General features: G+C 31.2%; 1 protein-coding gene across 1 annotated transcript; it reads right to left on the bottom strand.

The window, feature by feature from the left end:
• Positions 1–668: 668 nt before the first annotated feature.
• Positions 669–16896, bottom strand: LOC139849708 (mitogen-activated protein kinase kinase kinase 1-like). Its single transcript, XM_071839342.1, has 7 exons — positions 16840–16896; positions 15892–16049; positions 15754–15798; positions 15525–15561; positions 15334–15393; positions 15064–15165; positions 669–878 (listed from the first exon to the last, which is right to left on the bottom strand). The coding sequence occupies exons 1-7, from the start codon at positions 16894–16896 to the stop codon at positions 669–671; spliced, it is 669 nt and encodes a 222-aa protein (XP_071695443.1).
• Positions 16897–17220: the final 324 nt, after the last annotated feature.

Here is a 17220-nt window from a genome sequence, read left to right as displayed (position 1 = left end):
ATACGTGAATTAGTTCCCTTTGATTCTATCATTCAGAATCATTCGCCAGAATCACAGAATAAATTTCTAATGGAAATCAGTAGCCAGAATCATCACTTAAACTAACGTTCCTTTCAAAGCTCACACACAACCAAACACTCTTCGGATATTCACGAATCAAAAAAGGATTGGATCTATAAACACTAGGTGAGTGAGACTTATGGGTTTTGTAATCAGCTGTTGGTATAGCAAAATCATCTGCACCTGAAAGCCCTAACCGTCTACAAATCAAGTCAAATTCACCTTCCGTTCCTTCAATTGGAAAGCTATTTATAACAGCTAACAATGAAATATCAAGTGATCAAGTTCTAGTAGCTAAGTAATTATCATATGATAATGATGATGATAATGATGTTTAGGTGTCGTAATCAATGTTTTCAAACGCGTTTCTCCATTCAAGTCTCGGTCTTACTGCCCAGCGGTGTCAAATCTAAGATCAAAACTCAATGGAGTCCCGAATTTTTTTTATTTGAAGGGTACTTTAGTGGTTGTTGACCTCTAAAAATTCATACATCTTAAAACATATGGAGTCCAATTGTTAAATTTAGTCATAACCTACACAATTTGACGTATACTTTGTAAAAAAAAATAAAAATCAAACCAGTGGTGTCACAGCACCGTATTGGGTCCTATGTAGGTTCAACTCGGTGCTTTTTCCTCGAGTACACTGTCAAAAAGGTTCGTGTGTTTATAAAAGGATGGTCCAGTAGTTGAGCAGTAGTAGGCCGATCATTTGGATTAGCTTGCAAGCATTTATGTACGAAATCTTGGGCCTTAGCGGACAATGTGTTGGGAATTTCAGGAGGTATACCCATGGCAATTTTGACCAGTGCTTGCATCTGTGAAACCAATTAAATTAAATACTTTATTTATCATTACAATACAAATATGATACTGTGACGACCCGGAAATTTCTGACCAAATTTAAACTTAACCTTTATATGTTTCTGACACGATAAGCATAATTTGTAATGTTGAATCTCAAAAAGTTTGGAACTACAATCATGTAATCAATTACCCTTTGACCGTGTTCGACGATTCACGAACAATTATGTGTATATAGATATGTATATATAATATATAATATTAACTGAAAACATTAACAAAGTATTAGATATATGATACTTTACATAAACATATTTGTTTCGATATATTTATCGACAGAATTAAGAGATAATATCAAATGATTGAATTATCAGATACATTATGATATGATTACGGGCCTATGTTATGAGGTCCACTGTGATTTAAGAAATCTATTTTTTTTGACAACTCATTACTTAACCAGTATGATAAAGATAACGATATTTATATTTTATTTTATTAAATATATATATATATATATAACGATTTAAATTAATATTATATATATTTTTATACGCGTATTATATGTACATAGTTTTATACTTTTACTATACTTTAACTTTACCTTTACTTTACTTTTACTTTACTTTAACTTTAATAATTCATACTTTAATAATTCACTTTAATAATTCATACTTTAATAATTCACTTTAATAATTCATACTTTAATAATTCACTTTAATAATTCATACTTTAATAATTCACTTTAATAATTCATACTTTAATAATTCACTTTAATAATTCAAAAATCTATTATAAATAGAATTCAATAGGTATCATTATTTCATAAAAACTTGAAAATATATTTCTCTAAACTCTCTCAATCGAATTACATATATATATATATATATATATATATATATATATATATATATATATATATATATATATATATATATATATATATATATATATATATATATATATATATATATATATATATATATATATATTTACTTAGTATTATTTCAAGATATTATTAGTATACATAAAATACTACGACGGAGTTATATTCAGACGATTTCAAAATAAGTTTTCAAATGGGATAGAGCTAAGGAAATTATGGGTTATAGCTATGAAGGTTATGGGTATTGATCGAGGGTATTGCTCGTGAGGTCAACCTAACGTTTATCATTTTCGTTGCGTCTACGTACTTTCCTGCAATATTGAATCACAATATTGATACGTGAGCATTCATATCTTATCTTTTATATATTAATAGTGTATCCCTAACTAGTGCTCGAGTATATATGATTATGCATGTTTTTATGCTTAGTTTCGTCGTTAAATAGTTTATGATAAATCACGAATTTGATACATATGCTACTGAGATAAGTTATATGATATGCATGTCGTTGAAAATCTGAAGAAAAAAATTAATAACTTTTCATTTAGAAATCGTGTGGTTTCGATGAACGGATTAAAAGATATGGTCAACTGAATTATCATTAATTTTAATATTATTATTAAAACGATTATTATAACTGTTATCAGTTGATGTTATTACTAAAATTATCTTTATTACTAAAAATTAATATTTTTATTGAAACTATCATTTTATTATTTTTATCATTATTATTATTATCAATATTATTTTATCAAATAAATATGCGTACAAAGATATTTTTACCACACGTAATGTAATTACATTAATAATACATACCACTATATTTTTATGATATTAAGTGAATTTTATAAATTTTATTATTTGAGATATATAAAAGTATATTTTTATCATATATGAATTTTAATATAAATTTTTATTTATTAATAAATGACTTGTATTATTTAGTATAATAAGATCTGATAAATATATTTAAATATACAAAACTACTATATATAAGTTATATAATAAACATGTATAGATTTTGGAAGTCATTTTGGGTCAAGTTGACTTTTGCATGTCGGTCTCGAGCATTAGGATTGTGATTCACTACGACTTGACCTAAATTGTTAGACAGATATTGACCAACATATAAATATATATACTTAATATAGGTTCGTGAATCCGAGATAAACACTGCACTTGTTCAGTGCCGTCATATACATAATTGCTACGAAATACAGTATTGTGAGTTTCATTTGCTCCCTTTTTATATATATTTTTGGGCTGAGAATACATGCGCTGATTTATAAATGTTTTACGAAATAGGCACAAGTACTAAAACTAATTCTATGTGGGTTTAAACCAGAAATATACCCTTAGCTTGGTAACATTAAACTACTTGTCTATGTACGGTAGGTGCGAATCCTAAAGATAGATCTATTGGGTCTGACAAACCCCATCCTGACTATGGGATGCTTTAGTACTTCGAGGTTATTTTAAACACACCTGATCTGGTGTACTTCAGAGGGTAAAACATGAACGTTAAAGCTTGTTACCGGGTGCCTACAACTTATAGAATACTTTTATACACTTGCGAGTGTACGGATATTTATAGAAACTGAAATCTTGTGGTCTATTACTATTACGGAAATAATGGATTATGATAAACTAATGAACTCACCAACCTTTTGGTTGACACTTTAAAGCATGTTTATTCTCAGGTATTAAAGAATTCTTCCGCTGTGCATTAGCTCATTTTAAGGATATTACTTGGAGTCATTCAAGACATACTTTGAAAGACGTTGCATTCGAGTCGTTGAGTTCATCAAGATTAATATTAAGTCAATTATAGTTGGATGTAATATGAAATGGTATGCATGCCGTCAATTTTTGATGTAAAGAAAGTTTGTCTTTTAAAAACGAATGCAATGTTTGTAAAACGTATCATATAGAGGTCAAATACCTCGCGATGTAATCAACTATTGTGAATCATTTATAATGTATATGAACGGGTCCTTTCAGTTGGTATCAGAGCGGTGGTCTTAGTGAACCAGGTCTTGTATTAGTGTGTCTAACTGATAGTTGTTAAGATGCATTAGTGAGTCTGGACTTCGACCGTGTCTGCATGTCAAAAGTTTTGCTTATCATTTTTAGTGGGAAATCATCTACTTACCATCCTTAGAAAATTACCTGCTTATCATTCTTAAATCTAGACGCGTTTTCCTACATTTATTGCATAATAGTGTATAGACTTATTCTTATCTTAGCATATCTGTTACTGTGAACTTTGACTGACATCTTTCAAAGATTCCTCCGTAATTTATGGGATTTTGGTATTATATATACATATGTAAATTATATATTGAAGAATACCAAATCTAAATTCTACAATCTATTTCATACCAAAAAAATTCTTTCCCTGATCATACAAGATGGATCCCTCAACCAGTTCGAGTTCCTCGGATTCCGACAGCTATGCCGATATGGATTTCCACATGAGCTCCGAAAGCAGCGTGACCGGAATGGATCAACCAATTAGCCATCATCTATTCTGGATGAATTGGGGATGGGTTCGTAATCTACTTAACCATTGGAGACAAGAAGAAGGCGATCTCTTTCATCCACCACATTGCCCTCTTGGCAATGAACCTGAAGCACTTACCGGCGAACCTGTCCGAAACACCATTTTCTCTCTCATTTCCAGAGTATCTCGTCATGATTATATACTACACCAAATTCTAGATCTTATTTATCAGCTCGTTCGAACCGACAATCACCCCGGTGTAATAGAAGAAGTCAACGAGCTTCGCGCTCGGGTAGTGGCTTTGGAGAATATGGTGCAAAGGTTACAAACACCAGCAGTAGCACCAGCAGCATAACCAGTACCACCATCAACAACATCAACAGTACCATTACCACCACCAACAACAACCGCATCGCAAACCTCAACTTCATAATCTGTCCCACGAGCATCGACGTCATACGCCATGTAGATACCAAAGAATACCACAATGATGAAGTATTGATTCATAACTTCATTGGGAAAACATTCTACGGCGATTATGTAATTTCTAAAGTTTAGAAATTATCTATCCTAGCCTTAACCATAAATCAAATGAGTTTAATTTAATATTAACTCATTAAATCAATATTACATCTGAAGAAATATACACATATATATTTCCATAAAGACTGTAATAAAATTCTTTTGTACAAAATATTAATTGTGAATTTTTTTTAACGGGTAGGTAATACCCGAGAGATATATAAATTCACAATTAATATGTTACATTCTTCGAATCTGATTTAGCAAATCATCCATTATACTCACTACTCTCACAACAATATACATTCTTTTATAGAAATCAAAACAACCATACTCATTCAAAATCTAATTACATATTCTGATTTTGAAATCTCAGAATTCGATTCAAGATATAACCGAAATCATCACTCTTAGATTCCTACATCTTTCAAAACTATACTTTGACTTCAAAACTGTCCTAGAACCTCATTTCTATTCATGGAACTCACAAAAATATTTGTATCATTCAAAATCTTAGAACATCATATGTATATTAACAATTACAATATGTGTTCAAACACTTCGAAATTCCTAAAAACATGCGAGATGATGATCCAACCACACATTACCCACTGTCGTGCACCTGAAAAGCTCTCGAAACCAAAGTTATAGTTTAACACGTATCCGTGTCAGATCCTTTGATATTTATTACCAACTATAATTTTTCAATCTCTTTCCAAAATAGACAGTTTTGTCACAGCTCCAGCAAATCACCTTCATTTGTTTATACGAATAAACCTTATTATAACAATTACCCCTTCATCATGGTTACCGGGGAACCTTTCATATCTCGCCACATTAGCAGTAAACTTATCAACAACTTCAGTAACCTTCGACTTAAGCCTCTCCGAAAAGCCACTATACTTATTCATTAAAACCCCATCATGTACTCACCTACATCCTGTAACAATAATTGTCACACCAACTACTGGGAATTAGCAATCAGTATTTTGAATTTCGCGACAATTTTACGTCAAAAGTTATATGTATACATATAACGTCTATCTCCTAGACTTACATACTTCGAATGTGAATTTTCTGAAAAACATCCCAAACTATGAACTAGTTCTCCGAAATTGAAAAAATGCTGATGAAGCAGCAAAAACTGTAAACGACTTTAACAGTCAAAAGTTTGATGATAAAGAATAGTATGGTGGTAAAGCTGAGAAAAAGAGAAGGTTTGAAACTGGAAAACGGATTGAGCAGACCATGAAGGAGGCTGTGGACAAATCACAAAGACTAAACCTGCCTTCAAAGGATCCAAATGATTCAGTGTCTACTGAAATCGTTAGCAAACACCTTACTTCTTATTCTAAACCTTCACAGACAAATCTCCTTCATCATCCATATTATCGTATCTTTTATTATAATATCTTAGATATTCCTGAAGATATTTTCACAACTATTCTTATCCGATATCTTTTATCTCTTCGCAATATCTGCGTTACAACATAAAAAGAAACTGTGTTAGTTTCCAAATTTAAAAAAAAAAATTTTGAATTTAAAATAGGAATGTTTTTGAAGTAGTGTTGGGAACTGAAGCATGAGTTAGTATAATATAATGACACTTGATTAACGTGATTATATTACAGTAAGTCATGCTGAGTTTCTAATGGAACGTGATGATTCACAGAAGATACCGTCATCATGTACTGTTTACACGACTCTTACATTCTACCCAATTTTCAAACATATTAAGAACATATCATCTTGATAGCTCTATATTTTCGGATATTCTGGTAATTTGCCAAATCAAGATCGTGCCATTACGATTTTCTTCTTGGAACATTAACTATGTTCATCCAAAAATTTATATCTACGAATTCTGGACTATTATCCGCTTGACTTAAGATAGGGAAGAGAAAACGAAAGCATGAAGCTCCGAAATATAATGGAGAATATAAAGCCCGATAACAACCCCGAAATTACAAACCGTGTATATAAATGCGTATAGCAATATAAAGACACGGGAGAATGAAAAACACAATAACCCCAAGGTAATGGTAGAAGAAAATAACTTCCTCCGGTGGTAGATGAAAAAGAAGAATGACAGATATGAAAGTTAAAAGTATATCAAGAATCAATACTGGATGAAGCATATTAACGAATGCTTTAAAGTATGAATTGGGGAGAAAGACTAGAAGGTGTGAGCTGTGGAAATAAAGAAACGAAGGGGGTGGAACTATAGTAAAATATCAGACAGAGAAATCGAGACAGATTATCGCATTTAATCAAAGAAGATCCTGATTTCCTTAATCGCCGAAGAACCAAATCTTATTGCAAAGATTTTCTTTAAATCCCATGAATTCCGGAAATCAATCATAACTACGTCATCGGTTAAAACGAATATACGTTTACTCATTTCACTCTCTTGCGATAGCTTCACTTATACTCTTCGCGTAATCAAATTGTTTTATCTATATTACTCAATGATGATAAAACTCTATTTATCAACTCATATTCGTCATGAAAACATTTTTATAGTTAGCCATGACGACCTCGATCAAATTTCGTGACGAAATTTCTTTAACGGGTAGGTACTGTGACGACCCGGAAATTTCCGACCAAATTTAAACTTAACCTTTATATGTTTCTGACACGATAAGCAGAATTTGTAATGTTGAATCTCAAAAAGTTTGGAACTACATTCATGTAATCAATTACCCTTTGATCGTGTTCGACGATTCACGAACAATTATGTGTATATAGATATGTATATATAATATATAATATTAACTGAAAACATTAACAAAGTATTAGATATATGATACTTTACATAAACATATTTGTTTCGATATATTTATCGACAGAATTAAGAGATAATATCAAATGATTGAATTATCAGATACATTATGATATGATTACGGGCCTATGTTATGAGGTCCACTGTGATTTAAGAAATCTATTTTTTTTGACAACTCATTACTTAACCAGTATGATAAAGATAACGATATTTATATTTTATTTTATTAAATATATATATATATATATATATATATATATATATATAACGATTTAAATTAATATTATATATATTTTTATACGCGTATTATATGTACATAGTTTTATACTTTTACTATACTTTAACTTTACATTTACTTTACTTTTACTTTACTTTAACTTTAATAATTCATACTTTAATAATTTACTTTAATAATTCATACTTTAATAATTCACTTTAATAATTCATACTTTAATAATTCACTTTAATAATTCATACTTTAATAATTCACTTTAATAATTCAAAAATCTATTATAAATAGAATTCAATAGGTATCATTATTTCATAGAAACTTGAAAATATATTTCTCTAAACTCTCTCAATCGAATTACATATATATATATATATATATATATATATATATATATATATATATATATATATATATATATTTACTTAGTATTATTTCAAGATATTATTAGTATACATAAAATACTACGACGGAGTTATATTCAGACGATTTCAAAATAAGTTTTCAAGTGGGATAGAGCTAAGGAAATTATGGGTTATAGCTATGAAGGTTATGGGTATTGATCGAGGGTATTGCTCGTGAGGTCAACCTAACGTTTATCATTTTCGTTGCGTCTACGTACTTTCCTGCAATATTGAATCACAATATTGATACGTGAGCATTCATATCTTATCTTTTATATATTAATAGTGTATCCCTGACTAGTGTTCGAGTATATATGATTATGCATGTTTGTATGCTTAGTTTCGTCGTTAAATAGTTTATGATAAATCACGAATTTGATACATATGCTACTGAGATAAGTTATATGATATGCATGTCGTTGAAAATCTGAAGAAAAAAATTAATAACTTTTCATTTAGAAATTGTGTGGTTTCGATGAACGGATTAAAAGATATGGTCAACTGAATTATCATTAATTTTAATATTATTATTAAAACGATTATTATAAATGTTATCAGTTGATGTTATTACTAAAATTATCTTTATTACTAAAAATTAATATTTTTATTGAAACTATCATTTTATTATTTTTATCATTATTATTATTATCATCAATATTATTTTATCAAATAAATATGCGTACAAAGATATTTTTACCACACGTAATGTAATTACATTAATAATACATACCACTATATTTTTATGATATTAAGTGAATTTTATAAATTTTATTATTTGAGATATATAAAAGTATATTTTTATCATATATGAATTTTAATATAAATTTTTATTTATTAATAAATGACTTGTATTATTTAGTATAATAAGATCTGATAAATATATTTAAATATATAAAACTACTATATATAAGTTATATAATAAACATGTATAGATTTTGGAAGTCATTTTGGGTCAAGTTGACTTTTGTTGACTTTTGCATGTCGGTCTCGAGCATTAGGATTGTGATACACTACGACTTGACCTAAATTGTTAGACAGATATTGACCAACATATAAATATATATACTTAATATAGGTTCGTGAATCCGAGACAAACACTGCACTTGTTCAGTGCCGTCATATACATAATTGCTACGAAATACAGTATTGTGAGTTTCATTTGCTCCCTTTTTATATATATTTTTGGACTGAGAATACATGCGCTGATTTATAAATGTTTTACGAAATAGGCACAAGTACTAAAACTAATTCTATGTGGGTTTAAACCAGAAATATACCCTTAGCTTGGTAACATTAAACTACTTGTCTATGTACGGTAGGCGCGAATCCTAAAGATAGATCTATTGGGTCTGACAAACCCCATCCTGACTATGGGATGCTTTAGTACTTCGAGGTTATTTTAAACACACCTGATCTGGTGTACTTCAGAGGGTAAAACATGAACGTTAAAGCTTGTTACCGGGTGCCTACAACTTATAGAATACTTTTATACACTTGCGAGTGTACGGATATTTATAGAAACTGAAATCTTGGGTCTATTACTATTACGGAAATAATGGATTATGATAAACTAATGAACTCACCAACCTTTTGGTTGACACTTTAAAGCATGTTTATTCTCAGGTATTAAAGAATTCTTCCGCTGTGCATTAGCTCATTTTAAGGATATTACTTGGAGTCATTCAAGACATACTTTGAAAGACGTTGCATTCGAGTCGTTGAGTTCATCAAGATTAATATTAAGTCAATTATAGTTGGATGTAATATGAAATGGTATGCATGCCGTCAATTTTTGATGTAAAGAAAGTTTGTCTTTTAAAAACGAAAGCAATGTTTGTAAAACGTATCATATAGAGGTCAAATACCTCGCGATGTAATCAACTATTGTGAATCATTTATAATGTATATGAACGGGTCCTTTCAGATACAACTTAGCAGGATCTATTATAGACATAGACATGAAATATTATATTGTAAAAGATATGTTATATATAATATACTTAGCAGTAATAATGTAAAAAAAACGCAAGGGTTACTTTCATGCACTAAAACTGTTGGTGATTTAGTGTTACCAACAAGCATTTTAGTTAATTGGGATTTACTTGAAAACAAGGGTAATCGAGTTATACTTAATAACGGGTTAGAAGAGTGTGGAGTACACGCCGTAAGAGTTAACTTGATACTAATATGGAAATTGTCCACCATTTTCCATTAGGTGTGAACGAAAAGTTGCGTCTTATCGTTGAAAGATTACATCTTTTAGTTGAAAGGTCGCGTCTTTTTAGCACCTTTTCGCTTCCTATAAATATAGGAATATGATTTTGTTTTCATAATGAACAAACAAGAAAAATCACATTCTCACTAATACTATAATTTGATCTCTTTTTGCCTAGAGACAAATTGCGTTCTTGTCTTATCCCAATTAAGATTTCGTGTAATCCGAGGCAAGTAGGGTCGAAGTACTTAATTAGGAAAGTGTTTCACGATTCAAGAACCAATCCAGGATTATCAATTTTCAACCCTTTTTCTAACAAACTAATTAAGTATTTTCGTGATAATCATGGATGATGAATCTGAGAAGAACGTGACATAAATATGAATCGTTGAAGACATGGGATTTTAGTCAGAATTAGGGATAATCCTATTGGGTTGAGTCGATCATTTGTACGGCCTGGTGATTCTGGGAAGATATATTTCTATCACTTTGTAAAAAGTAACAAAAGGAATATGATGAAATTACGAGAACAAAGTCTGCGTTTCCTGAAAAGACTCAATCCAAATGGTGGAACAACCAACTGTATGATCTGTATTTGTGGCACAATGAAGAAAATTCAAGGATGATTTATTTCATATTGCTTTCGATTTCAAAGGAAGAAAGCACGGTACACGTTTCTAATTTATCTTTTATAAATAAATGCGTCATGTGATTATTGAAATAAGTATGATTTGCTTGATATACTTATACATATTATGATATTGAGGGGTCTCCTCGTCATTTGCGTGATATACTTCGTATTTCTATCATGATGCAACAATATGATTCATTCTGTATGCATGGTTTTTGTTATATGCAATTAACTTGAATCAATAGACATGATAAAGGATTTGGATTAATGAATCTGACTTGCATGAAATTCTTAAAATAGAATGGTAGTTAAATGTCCGTTAATGATTCCATTGCATGTTGTTATCAATAAATTGAACCATAGAATGACCCAAAGTCAAACGTTGTTATCATTTATGTGGTGTCGGTTATAACATGGCATTGTTTTATGTCACCACTAATTAACAGTATGATTTAAATGGGCTTTATTTTGGTTATAACTGTATGAATTCATGTTATTACATAATAGTTTGAATTCATGTTAATTTAATTTAATTCAACCATAATTTACATGGTGCCTGATATGGCATGTAAATTAATAACCACATGATTGTATGAACTAATTGGATTAATTTATTTGATTATAATATTTGTATGTACAAGATTAAATAATCGTTCATTTGATTATTTAGTTAGAGTGGATTGCAAATTTGTAATGGATTAATTTTGAAATCATGAGTTATATCATTAACTGATACAAATTGAATCATTATTCAAGATAATGATCGACATCCACAAGTTGTGGTTATGGGTTGTGAAAAATTATAATTGTTGGTAAGACAATAGCCTAATTGGTGACAAATGTTATGATACTTAACGGATGGTAATAATCCGTTGAATAAGTCACAAGATAAAAAAAATATAGTTGTGAATTGACTGATTTGTTGTCAAATAATCCTGAAGTCTTTATTCATTAGTGAGATATGTCCATAAACCATTTAATAATCTATCAAGATGATACAAGTTAGTGAAACTAATATGATTTAATATGAAATAAGAATTAGATATTGCTTATTTGTTTCAAATACCGGTTTGCTTTGAAAATTGGTGGTATGATGTATGTGATTACATCAAGTGACCAATATAGCATAGTATTGGAAAGATCAACCATGGTCTAAGAAAATACATTGTGATGTGATTTAAGTATTTTATGCTTATAGAAGCCAGCCATGGATTATAGTATAATTCACAATGTGAATCCTTTAAGCATATTAAGAATGTATTGAGATTACTTTTGATCAAGAAGATGATACATCTACTAGTAGTTGTATTTTACAATTGGTATAGATGAGGTATCTTGGATCAAAAAGGTTGATGTTGAGATTATGGATACTATAAACTTGTTGTTATTACTTCTTGGTTTTAGAAGTGAATGACTAAGGTATGTTTATAATTATAATCTCATCATCTAATGTAATGGTAATAATTGTGTACATAAGGATAATGGGGATACATTATCAAGAGTGTACAAATTATAGGTTTACATTCGTGACTTGTGAAAAGTGGACACGTGCAATGACTGATCAATCAATAACCTTGAGTACGCGCGTGGTTCTTTTGCTAGGATAAGAATACATTAAATCTTTTGATAAAAGGTTTACTATTCAAGTAAAATTGATTAAAGTCGAAAGAAATGTTCATTTAGATTTAAAATTATGGGATACACAATGGCTAAGGCATATAGTCAAATATATATGGAAAAGTCTAGACACTATTGCCTTAGACGGACTATGTTTCGTGAGTTGATCACGAATGAAGTGATATCTATGGATTTGTTGGGTTACAACAAAATTTTGCGAATCACTTGACAAAATGGTTAGCCTGAGACTTAGTGCACAAGTCAGGCTATTGGTGTGGGATTGAAGTCCAACCAGATCTTCCAAAGCGAGACACCCAATTCCCTTCTAGTACAACGCTAGGAGCTGAATTCAATGAGGAAAGCTTACTTTCTGAAGATTGAAACACATGAATATTCTGATCCCAAAGTATGTGTTTAGACCCGTAAGTTGAGGTAGGTTGAAGTTTATCTTCTTAATAGTTCTTTTGAAAAATTGCAAATGCGGGTACAAGATATAAAAGAACTACCTATGTGAGCATGAAGTTTTGCCACTTCAAGGAGCTTTGGACTTAGGCTGCCGATATGTTCACTGAAGGATTGGGACATATGGCTTATAATAGTGTCAAGTCAGTATTAGACGAATGTAAGAAACTGATGTGTGTATTACTCTCTCGTTTTCATGTGGGTTGAAGGGTTTAATTTCTGAAACACCCCGATTCTCGAATTCTGGATGATGTAATATACTAAGATGAAAATTTAATTTCTGAAACATTTTCATTTATGCATTGGTTTGTTCTATTTGTTCAAGTTTTAGTAAATCAAGGATTACAATATTGTTGGTGATTTTAGTGTTACCAACAAGCATTTTAGTTAATTGGGATTTACTTGAAAACAAGGGTAATCAAGTTATACTTAATAACGGGTTAGGAGAGTGTGGAGTACACGCCCATAAGAGTTAACTTGATACTAATATGGAAATTGTCCACCATTTTCCATTAGGTGTGAACGAAAAGTTGCGTCTTATCGTTGAAAGATAACATCTTTTGGTTGAAAGGTCGCGTCCTTTCACTAGCACCTTTTCACTTCCTATAAATATAGGAATATGATTTTGTTTTCATAACGAACAAACAAGAAAAATCACATTCTCACTAATACTATAATTTGATCTTTTCTTGCCTAGAGACAAATTGCGTTCTTGTCTTATCCCAATTAAGATTTCGTGTAACCCGAGTCAAGTAGGGTCGAAATACTTAATTAGGAAAGTGTTTCACGATTCAAGAATCAATCCATGATTATCAATTTTCAACCCTTTTTCTAACAAAAACTCGGATCACGTTCGAAATGCTGTTCAAAATAGATAAAAATAGAAAGCGTGTGACATGCTTCATGCCATTTCAACTTCTACGCTTGTGTATGGACTATGATACATACGTTAATCCAAGGCAGATGTGGTAATTTTTACACAAATGGGGGAAGCTTTTATAAACTCAGCTACGAAAGGAACAATTCAAAAGTATCCGAAGTGTATGGTCGAAGCCTAAAATATCCTAAATTGTTTATTATATAGCTAAACTAGATTTAAGAGCTCGTGCGTTGCACGGCAGCTCTAAAAAATAGTATTCGAAATTAGTAGTATTGATAGTGATTGTATGATGCAATTAGAATGACGAAGCCCTTCGTTATTGATGATATTTGTATTGAAAACAAATGTATTGAAAATATTATTGTCGTAAACGCTATTAATGAATACAATTACAATGCTACAATCAATTGTGTATAGTCATTGTCACCAAGTTTTCTGCATTTGCTCCATGACCCAAAAAGATTATGAGTCCGTCCGTTGAATTAGGGGTGTTCATAAACCGTCAAACCGTGAAAACCGGCCGGACCGTATGCGATGGGTTGGATTATTTTTCGCATGAATCAATTGAGTTTTAGGATGGGTTTGATTATTTTCGGATTGAATTAATTGAGTTTTAGGGTTTGTATGAGATGGGATGATCGCCCAAGGAGAAGAGGCGACACAAATTTGGGCGGAATATGGTTTAGGGAATGAACGTACCTGGAATGATTAAGTGTTAATTGTGATTATCAGAGGGATTAACACGTCAGATTGTGAGATTAAGATTAAGTAATGGCTTGACACGTCAGCAAATCCTTCACGATTTATAAAATGTTATAGATTATTACTATTGTAATACTAATATGGCTTAGGTAATCATATTTATTACTAAATTACTAAATACTGAATACTTATTCAATTATTTCTCAAAAATTTAACAATCAAAATTAAATATTTGTGGGTCAACACAAGCTGACCTATATAACAGGAACATGTTTCGACCCATTACATCCAATATCAATTGCTTCAGAAAAGAATAATATAATATAATATTAAAGATAATAATGATAAAGGAAATGACATGCATACCTCGTCCAAGGGGTAGTACGGAATCCTACGTGTCAACATCTCCAACACAGTGCAACCAAGGCTCCATATATCAGCTGCTAGTCCATAATTTGTTCTAATAACCTGATGACGCAAGATGTAGGTTGTTAACTCAAAACACCTTACAGTAAGTAATGAACAGTGATACATATCTCGGTAGATTTGATAATATGGGACATTAATTTTAAAATCATATGACCCGCCTTTATATGCATTCAGCGAAAAAAAGTAAAATACGAGAATAGAAGTGACCTCTGGTGCCATCCAGTGTGGACTCCCTTGGAAAGATTTAGCGTCATTCATTGTGATATCCTATGAGTATAAACCGTGTATATGTAGTCCACTGTATAAAAAATAATCAAATTGCAAAAAGAATCTAACACTTATAACTAGGGAACTAACACTCATAAGTCATAACCCATAAAAGTTTGTGTTTTGCTTACCTTTGCTAATCCAAAATCTGATAGCTTCACAGAGCCACTTACAGTGGCGGAATTTGAACCCGGACACAGGTGGGGCGAATGTAAAAATTTAATAAAAGTTTTAATGCCAGGAAGGTAAACACTAAAAAAAACCTTATTTGTTAGTAAAAAAATTTTTTTTTTTAGTGTAAATTTTTTTTTTCCAAATCCAGAGGGGACGGGCACCCCTCCAGATATAACTAAGTTCTGCCCCTGGCCACTTGCATCAACTAATATATTAGCACATCTAATATCCCTATAAATTTTTTAAAATATATTTCAGATTTAAACATATTTGTATATGCATCTATACATTCAATATAATAGCACAAAAATGAAAGAAGTTTACCTGTGAACCACCTTTCGTTCATGCAAGTAATTAAAACCGCTCAAAATTTGTCTGGTGTATGCCGAGACTTGCGAATCTTGCAAGTCATACTTCCGGTAAAGCTTTACCAGAGAACCTTTAGAAACAAGCTCAAGAAAAATATACAGTTTGCTATCATCCTGAAACAGTATTTCAAATCATTATGAACCCATAAAGATAATAAATACTTTTTTTTTAATTGGTTATTAAGAGTCCTTATAGCTGCAATGAAAGCTGTGTTTGGACCATACCCTACAACTAAAGTTCACTTATGAACCATGATAGAAAACATGTCAATAATAATAAGGCCAAGCCCAATAATGAGCAGCCCAATGGAACGTCAGTTAGGGTTTCATTATCAACTAGTGAAATTACCCGTAAAATCACGGGTTTGTTTAAACGAAAAAATTTAATGACATGCTTTAGGTATTAAGTGAATGTAAATGCTAAAGTCATTTATTTTAATGACCCGTTTGACTAAGAAACTTGTCGTTGTTTTTACAAATATATAGAGACATGTATTTTCGCATATATGTATTCTAAGTTTATAATACTTATCTAATAAAAAAAAAATATACATAAATATATGTATGCTGAAAAAATATATATATAAATAATACATATTAAACAATTAAAAATCGACTAGCTTAATATATAAAATATTAAATACATTTAAAAGATAAATATCAAAAGGAATCCTAATCTAATCGCAATTTTAAACTCACTAATCCTAATCTAAATCAAAAGAGTTCATCCTAATCCTAATCATAATTTGAATGTGATCCTAATTCTAACTAATGCGCTATATAAACACTCCCTAGTCCCATGTTTTCATTCACAATTTACCACATCAAAAATCACTCTAGCTCTCTCCTCTCCTCTCTAAAACTCGCCACCCATTCCACCACCATTCGGCTACCATAGCCGAACCACAACCACCTCCAAACACCACCTTAAACCGCCACCACAACCTCCTGCTGCTGCCATTTTTCAGCCACCACCGCCGCTGCTACAACAGCTTTTTCTGCTGTCTTCCGCTACCAAAAACAGCCCATTGCAGCTCCTGTTTTTGCTGTTGTGGACCGCCACCTAGCTGCCATTTTTCTGCAGCCCAACCGACCCCCCAACTGCAGTTTTCCTGCTATTGTTTCGACCCCAAAACTGCCCCAAAAGACAGCCTGTGTTGCTATGTATTCGACCACCAAACATCACTCAAGACCCACCCAATTCGTCACCCTGCTGCTGCGTTTTTTTTTTTTGGCTGCTGTCCGCCGCCAACCGCCACCATAAACCATCACTTTGGATCACTTT

Source organism: Rutidosis leptorrhynchoides, chromosome 1 (genome assembly GCF_046630445.1).
Source record: "Rutidosis leptorrhynchoides isolate AG116_Rl617_1_P2 chromosome 1, CSIRO_AGI_Rlap_v1, whole genome shotgun sequence".
Taxonomy (NCBI): Eukaryota; Viridiplantae; Streptophyta; class Magnoliopsida; order Asterales; family Asteraceae; genus Rutidosis; species Rutidosis leptorrhynchoides.
Note: the sequence above shows the minus strand (reverse complement) of the source record. Positions and strands in the feature narration are given on the sequence as shown.